Source organism: Copadichromis virginalis, linkage group LG18 (genome assembly GCF_057382275.1).
Source record: "Copadichromis virginalis isolate Kocher_CV1m ecotype Utaka linkage group LG18, C_Virginalis_male_GT1.1, whole genome shotgun sequence".
Taxonomy (NCBI): domain Eukaryota; kingdom Metazoa; phylum Chordata; class Actinopteri; order Cichliformes; family Cichlidae; genus Copadichromis; species Copadichromis virginalis.
The window spans coordinates 20,069,183-20,078,041 of record NC_140635.1 but is presented as its reverse complement, the minus strand read 5'-3'; the positions used below and the strand labels follow the sequence as shown (position 1 = coordinate 20,078,041).

General features: G+C 42.9%; 1 protein-coding gene across 4 annotated transcripts in view; it reads left to right on the top strand.

Moving 5' to 3' along the window:
- The first annotated feature begins 395 nt into the window (after positions 1-395).
- The window catches only part of per2 (period circadian clock 2), a 33,798-nt gene continuing 25,334 nt past the window's right edge, over positions 396-8,859 (top strand). For 3 of the 4 annotated variants that reach the window (XM_085438689.1, XM_085438691.1, XM_085438688.1), the window contains exons 1-2: positions 396-602; positions 7,511-8,075. In XM_085438689.1, coding sequence (XP_085294815.1) covers positions 7,627-8,075 — 449 coding nt within the window. In that variant the 5' untranslated portion in view covers positions 396-602; positions 7,511-7,626. The remainder of the gene's footprint in view (positions 603-7,510; positions 8,076-8,859) is intronic. The other variant, XM_085438690.1, reaches the window with a different exon arrangement.

The following is an 8,859-nucleotide window of genomic DNA, read 5'->3' as shown; positions in this document are numbered from 1 at the left end:
TAGGAGAGTCAAGGAACTTTTCTGCTTAGGCGAATGACTGCGCACTTCAGCCACATTGGTCATACGCACACTTGTATAACCGTTTAGATAACAGTCGGCCGCTCTGAGCCGCTGTGAGCCAACCATCGCCACTGCTTCATTCACCGGCAGCTGCGTCGTAGTGATTTGCTCTCGCTTCTCTCACGCCGGCAGTAGCCGTGGGTTTCCACGTGAAAGCGGTGACACACTTATATAAAAGGAGTGGCATAAGGGGGGACCAATCACAGTGCGGAGCGGCGGTTGGAGCCCCGCCCGTGAGGGGGCGGCTGGCGCTGATTCGATGCGAGCGCCGTGACGTAGAGACCGACAGGTTCGTGGGCCAATGAGCGAAGGAGCTGGAGGATAGCTGTCGAAATGAGGTCACTGCCAGCGCTGGAGATCCAGGGCAGAGTCCCGGTGTGAGTGGGAATCAGGACGGGGTAGAGGGCATCGCTGAGAGACGAACGCAGGGCTGTCGGGACCCGCTAATCATCGCAGCACGGATCCAACCGCAGAACTACACCAGAGGCCAGCCTTTATTTCCCGGAGACACCCGGAGCTAAAGACGATCAGCCTTCTGTCAGGTTGGTGGGAGTTTCTCTTTTCTATCTTTCTTTGGTGCGTAAGACGCTGCAGCGCTTCTCCGGGTTGTAGAACGTGTAGGGGTGAAGCCGACTCCACTTTTATCCAGCTGTGCTCTGAATGTGTAAAAAGGCTCTGCTGTGGGATCGCGGGAGGTGAAAGTTGCATAACTGTGTGTTGCCGTGGGGGTCAGGAGACTCCAACGGGACACCAGCTGTGCCTATGTAACAGCGGGAGCGGAACGAAACTCGCCGCACTTTAAGGTGAAATACCGGTGGTGGCCTGCGCTCAGAGGACCTTTAACATAAGGGTTTAATCTGGCAGGTATTTCACAGCGGCGGAGATGCATAGGGCAGCGATGGCAGAGTCGCATATGGCGCACTGTTTGTAGTGTCACTGACACATGAAAACTCCTGACGACTTACATAAAGAGGCTACTGCAGCAGCACATGGCAGAAGTTCACACGCAGTTCCTATTAGAAAACCTCTGGGCTGTGCGCCACGCTTTTCTGAATAGGCAGAGTCAGGCTGCTGGTATTCGCTACAGTGAGACAATCCTTATATGAAAGCATTCATTCATCTTCAACAGCAGCAGCAGCAACAGAAGTCCTTACAAGGGAGACTGGAGAGAAAACAAAGTAAATGCTGATTTTTAATTTTGCTAAAAGAGGATAAAGACAAGTCAAAATGCGGCATGCAAATGTGGATCATAATTAATGGAAGAAGTGTCTGCGTGGAAGGCTTAATTTGGGTGTATTCACCTTGCCCTTTGTGACTGAGGAGGGAGGAGAAAGATGAGTGACGCAAATAGGGCTCAGTGGAGATCTCATTTATGCATTTTTGTTTTACTGTTGCAATAAGAACGGTTGCCTTGGCACAGCACTCCCTGCCCACAATCGCAGTGGAGCAGGAGATGAATTTGCAGATTTCTTTCTCTTTTTTTTAACCATATGTCACTCGGAGTTTATTGTTATGATAAATAGTTAAAAACATCTTAAAGCACACAGTGCTGTAGGACAGTCTAAGGGAAAGGTGCCAAAGCAAACGTGCAGCAGTTTTGATGCAGTCGTGCTGAAAATAGTTGGAATTTTCTGCTTGGACTCTGGTGGTCTACAGCAAAGAAAGTCTTAGGTGGTCTCTGCAGGTGTGCGCGCGCGCACTACGAGTCTTATTTACCGCAAGTTTTTGAGCTGTCATCAAGGACAGATGTAGGTCAGGGAATTATGAAATAATCCCAAAGAGCGACTGCAGTCATGTCTGCACGTGAGTGGAGTCATGGTGCATACAAGTCATTGTTTTGCACCTTTTTGCATGCATGTAAGAACTGAGACACTAAAGTAAAAACATACCATCATATTAAAGTGTGCAAGACACACCATTCACACACTGGTGGAAACCCCCACATTAAATCCATAAGACTTCAGACTCCTTGAGACTAAATCCTTTAGCCTCTCTTTTAGTACTTATAGGTAGTTTATAAATTAGGCTTTTCAGCCTCCATCTGCTAATTTAAACATGCAGTTAAATTTTGTGGTAACACAAATGATGGTGTAAGAACTTTGCCTACAAAAACAAATCATTGGACAAATATCTTGAAGTGGTGTTTATTTTTTATATTAAGCTTCTAAAGTCATTATTGCATCATTGTTTCAAGGGCAACCCCATGAATCTGAGGTTCTCAGACATCATGAGGGGGGCAGAGTGCCAGAAACACTTTGAGAAACACTGCCTGTGTGATAATAATGGAAATGTAATGGACTCCTTCTGCACGATGCACATAAATCTGCAGCTACTTCTGTGCAGTTATACGAGTTGTTTTGAGTCCAATTAAAGTGTAATAAACATATTAATTATGCAGTTGTGGTGTGTAAAGATTAATTATGAATGAATCCTTAGAACGTCTTTCATTTGGCACAGTTTTGTAATCTGGTGCTGGTTATTTCCCCTAGAAAAGATGAATTACATAAAAATCACACGAAGGGGAACGTAGTGAGCAGATGGCACAGAGTATCAATGAATGTTATGAAATAAAATTACAGCTTGATATGGAGCTGTTTGTAAAGCTAGAGCATTTTTGATCTTATGGACTTTTTCATATTCAATTTCAAGTCTAGCATGCAATATGCAGTAAGGAATGGGTAATATGGTTTGTTTTTTTTGGTGAGAGTTATTATGATATAATCTCAGGTTCCTGTATAGGTAGCAGTTAAAACATCTGGAAGTCAGCTGGTACTCACAGTGTATTACCAGTACGGTGACATTTGTACCTAACATAGTGGATCTTATTAAGTCTTATTGTTAGGATCTCAGGTTGGAAGAGTTTTGACTTTTTAAACAATGAGTCTGTTGGGTTTTTTTTTAAGTCAGCAGCAGGAGGTTTTAATATTTCTGGTAACTCTGAATAAGACCAGCAACAAAACAGAAAAAAACTCTAAGAAGGACCAAGGTTATCTGGAAATATGTTGCAGACAGTCTGTTTTTCCAGCCGTCTAGGAAAACTGCGGTGACGACTAGAGCGATGAATAGATTCAGGGGGCTGAACACATGTAATCAAATCTTAATTTGCCACCTTAATTACAACCTTAGTTTTAACGTTTTAAGCTCTAAATGGGACATTTTGTCCTTGAAGATTCAGAAAGGCCAAGTGAGCATCGTGTTCCCGGAAGAATCTGATTGCATTAAATGGATTGAAAGTGTTGGCGAAGATTTGCTAATACAGAGGCTGTAATTGCGTTATGTTTCTGATCTTACCTTGTTTGTCACCTGTTACCTCGTCTGCTTACCTCAGTGGAGGATATAAAGGCTTCCTGACCGCTTCCTTTGACAAGAACTGCATTGTAACTCAAGCTTAATAGTGTCACTGCCTGTGTGTATTGATTATGCAAAGCTGGTGAAAGATAACCAAAAGATAACCCTGCACAAATGTCACGTGAGGGACGAGTATGAGTCAAGGTCCCTGCGAGCTTACCCAGTTAAAAATGATGATTAGTTTCTTAATGGGCAACAGGAAATCCATTTCGTTCTCTCCTCTGCTTCCTTGGCAGCTCAACTGGATGGAAAAGACCCAGTTAATGACAGGAAAAAAGGAACAATCAAAAATGCTGAAGTGGCCTCGGGTAACCTTGACTACAGAGAAGAAACAGACATCCATGGGCTTTTTTGAGAAACGATTAACAGGTGGTAGGCCAAGAGTAAATGCTGAAAATGAACCACCGTTAATGACTTTTATTGCATGGGTTTATTGACTCTTTCTTGTTAATTGTCTTTTACGCAAATAAAAATTAGAGAGGGGGATCTATTTTGAGTAAGTCCTCAGCTTCCATAAACAAAATAGTGTAGTGTAGAGCAATAAATTACATAAACTTCTCAGTGTTGCCAGAGTAGCTTGGATTGTCATTGCTGGACCATCATGTACTATGTAGCCTACTTTCAGACATGTGACAGGTCTCTGTTCACATTCTTAGCCTTCCATCCAAATAAGAATTTGATGGAGTGTATTTTATGGGGGCCTTGATCCAAAAAGCAAACAAAAACAAAAATGCTTTCACATTCTTTACACCACCACCTCAGTTTCTGCTCTTAGATGACAGGAGTGGTGTTCAGTGTGCTCTTCTGCTGCTGTAGCCCATTGACTTCATGACTACTCTTCTGTATACTTTGGTTGTAACAAGTTGTTATTTGAGCTACTGTTGCCTTCCAAACCAGCTCAAAGCAGTCTGGCCATTTCCCTCTGAGCTTTGGCATCAGCAAGGTATTTTCACCCAGATAACTGCAGCTCACTGGAAACTGTCTGCTTTTTGACCACTATCTGCAAATCCTTGAGCAGTCAGTCTGGCGCCAACAATGTGTTATGCTCAAAGTCACTTAAATCCACTTTGCTCCCCAATTCTGATGCTCAGTTTGAACTTCAGCAGGTTGTCTTGACGATGCATCGAACTTCTCTTATGTTATTGGCTGATTAGATATTTGCATTAAGAAGCAGTTGAATACCTAACAAAGTGAAGAACAGACAGTTAAAGCAGTCCATCTAGTCCAAGGAGAATATTTTTGAGGATGGATGAACTTTCTCTCTCTTAGCTTTTCTAAGTATCTGATCCTGCTCGTGTTTGGTAACTGTCTCTCTTAGTATCTTTCTCAACCGACTGTCTGCTGGTATTGAGCCAACTGGCATGATAATGAGCGATAGAGGTCAATGTTTGGTAGGTAGTTGGCAACCAGTGCGAACTCCTGGACTTTGTGACTGTTAGAAACATTGCCAGTCAGCTCTTCAACTTTGGACCAGACTTGCTTTTGCATTTTTTGCTTCTGCAGCAGCGCCTGCAAAAAACCCCATCCATTTAACTAAAACGAACTGGTCAGCAGTCAGTGAAGAATGTTCAGTATGTACACTATGTTGGGTTTAACAAACTCTTTCATTTATAATGTCCGCTGTGCATCATGATGGACTTTTTGTGTGAAAGGAAAGACTGAAAAAAAGCCACAAAGCTCATCTCACTTTGCAGCGATGACAAGTCATTGCCAAACTCACTGCTCCAGTTAAGCTTGCCAAGCAGTCTAAAAACTACAACACAAGTTGCTCACTTGTCCCTTAATTGTCCCTATTATTTGGCTGTACGTTGACCCAGTTCACAGAGAGAATATGCCTACTTCACAGCATGTCAGGGATATGCAGGCTGCTGACTGCCAACTGCTTTCTGCCATTTGAAAAGGCCAACAGAGCTGCTCATTATTAATGCAAATACCTCAGTACCCTTGACAAAGTAAGGATGACTGTGTGATGTTGGGCAATCGATGGGCCAGCCCGATTTGCAGACAATCACGTGCACACATGCAATAAAAGTTTAGTAAGTGATAACGTTTTTAATGCAAAGTCAAGAGGTCAGTGTTGCAACCTTCGCCTTGAACTCTAAACTGCTCAATGAGCCAAATTTTTCTGTTTTCTTTTCTTTTTTTTGTATCTTTAATAATATTTTTGTGTGAATTTGAGAAACTGAGTCGCGCTGCTTGTGTGGTCCTTGTGTTTTTAGTTGTATCGTGCTTTAAGAAAAGTATCAAATCCCTCTGCGCTTGCTCAATTCTTGTCAGTCATTCTGTCTAATTTGACCTGTGTTCTATTTTAAGTAAAAGACAAACAGATGATGGTCGAACTTATCGATCAGGTGCAACGTGAGTAGAAAGTAGGACAAATCTGCAGTTTTAAAAACCCATCAGAAACAACATGAAAAACACATTTTTGTCAAGCCAGCAACTTTTTTGTCACATACTGTACACACACACACCTTTCAAACAGGTCATTACCAGATCAATAGACAACAAACATTAGTGACATCCAAACACCTGCCTACGTAAAAGTCGTTGCACTTCTATGGGCTTGACGTTGAAAAGCTAACTCTGTGAGGCTAAATCCACTTCTGCTTCCGGGCTTAGTGACTTAAAGAGGGCATAGAGCTGCCGTGTGTCTTCAGGCTGAGGAGAATATAGACATTTTCCATTGCATGGCTGGGGAAAGGCATTCTAGTGACGAGGGAGATTATTCCTGGAAGGCATCCAAGACTAGAGGTTAAACACGGGCACAGTGTGGCTTTAACTTCAACATGCTGCCCAGAAACAGAACTGAGTGACTGATAAGATTTTATTTGAATGACTGTAAATCTCAAGTTTGAATATATGTTTTGGGAACATTCATCTTTCTTTGACTAAAAGGAAAAAAAAAACAATATTTGAACTTAGTTTAGTGAAAAGTACTTGCACACCAAAGCAATCATACAAACCATGGGTTACACTGCATCACTGTGCGTAATTAGTTTAATTCTGTATCATTACAGAGTGAAGCAGCACATACTGCCTTTTTAATCTGCCTTTTATACCATTTGGTCTTGCACATGTCATACACGTGACTCTCACAAAGGTTCTCACCTGACTGATTTGACTGTGCAAATTCTCTTGTAAATTTCCAGTCTTTAGCTGTGATTCAAAGTGCTGCCCTTTAGAAAGAGTTTCGCTGCTGATAAATCAATTTCCAGAAACGGCCTGTTGAGGGAAAAAACTTTTAGCCGCTTCTTCTGATCATAGCCATCACCATGGCCTTTTTCTTGTTTACTCCAAACACGACACTGTTGATGTTCTCACCGAGCTCTGCGTCACTTACTGTAACCAGAAGTAATTCCAACCACCAGTATTTGGGAATCTGGCTTTTGTACTGCATCATTATTTAAAAGAGCACAGATTTTGCACAGTTTGTCAAAAAACCACAGAAAACAGGCCAAAGCCCCTTCACTGTTGGCCTGCAGTGTATGATGGCATTCAGCTTGTCTGGTGTTTCATGTGTCCCAGAGTGAAAGATCCTTTGAAAGGGTTGGTGGGCTCACATGGGACAGGCCTGCTGTTCTTAAAGGCCACGCTGTCTGTACCACAGAGCCATTTTTACAGTACATCAGAGAAGAATCTGCAGGGCTCTTCACAGGTCAGGGGTCAAAGAGCACAATGTGCTCTGATTTCATACCAGACAACGACGAGACAGCTTTTTGAATGATGGGCGCAGCATTGATTTGTGTCTCAAAGACTTTCTAAAAATATGTTGTTGTTGTCTGCAAATGAAATGCTGGTGGGTTCTTTATGTTTTGACTAATTAAATGCAAATTGCGTATGGTTTGGAGTAATCCTGACCAATCTCGCAAGCATGTGTTTGACTGACCTTGCTTCACCCAGGCATCTATTGAATTCAATTTCTGTTGGCATTAACAATAATATAATAGCACATCAAAACTTAGTTGACTCAGGGTTTTTTTTTTCCACTATCACTTCATTCCATCATATATTACCCATTTATTTACATATAATGCAGTCATAAAATGTGGAATGGACAAGTTTTACTTCATTACTAACATGTGTACTCTCTTTCTCTCCGCAGATCAGTCCACTTCTTCTTTATTTCCCTCGGCTATTACCCTTGTAAAAATGGGGTAATTGGTTTTTTTTTTATCATCTAGTAAACTAACCTGGAACAAGGCCTGTGTAGATCTCCTGATGTCAGAAGATTCAGACTCCAAGCCCTACTGCTTCCCAGGTTTGGAAGATCAGGATGGAGCCTCGAGTTGCAGAGCGTCCACTTCATGCAATTCTATCCCAAGGAGGGACTCAGGGTGCAGCTCCATGGCACAGCTGCACCGTATGGGTGCCTTCAGCCAAGGTAGGCCTGACCTGGGCCTCCCTTCTGAGGGCAGCGACAGCAGCGATCAGGACCCTCCCGCTTCACCAGACAACCATCGCAAGAACGCTCGCTCTCGGTCACTACCCGAGGAGGATGTGGAGATGAAGAGTAGCGGATCGAGCGGGAGTGGGACCGAATCACACGGCAATGAAAGCCACGGCAATGAAAGTCATGGAAACGACAGCAACGGCCACGAGTCGATGGGAAGCTCCACCGGCAACAGCAAGGACTCGGCACTGCTTGAATCCTCTGAGAGCAATAAGAGGTCAGTGGTGGTTGTGGGAATGATAAAACCATTATGAGGGTTGCGCTTCGTCTTTGCATAGTAGCACATACAGACAATCAACCAAAGTACTGCGTCTTTGACAAGTCTTTGGCTGGTCTGACAAGCCAGCAGTAGGAGATAATAAATGGGGTCAAGACCCGAGGTTGCTATCTCGGGAATCTGCAGGTAGTTCAACAAAAAGAATGATCACAGCAGTCTGTGTCTGTGCTTACAAATTACCGTAGCAGCTGATAAATGTTTTTTCAAGACCCCATTAGATAAAAAAGAAAATGCCAAAAATGCCAATCCGAAGATAACACCAGCTTTCCTCATGGGAAAAACTGTGCTGGGTTATTTATGCTCTTTCCTTTTTCCTTTTTCCTCTTACGTAGTTACGTTTGCCCTTTGCTAATGAGTGACAACAATCGGCATAAAAATTGACCATCAACATGTCACAGTCATAATAAATGCAGTTAGCAGCGGCTGATGCATCCGCCCCCATTGGCTAATGCATGTAGATGAGTGAGTGAACCAAGGCTTCAGTGATGGCTGTCGTGCTCTTCGCCCCAGAAGCCCAATTGAAATGTAATTGTACACATCCTGTTTGTCATAAAATGTTACGTTGGGACTTTTGCCAAATGAGGATTAATTTGACATTATTTAGTGTCACCGCAAACATGTTCTCACTCCCTAAACTAGATCTCATTGCCAGCTCACATTGCATAGAAGTGAGTCATACTAGGAGCAGTTGGTGTCTGTTTTTTGCACTTTTTATAAAAGAATC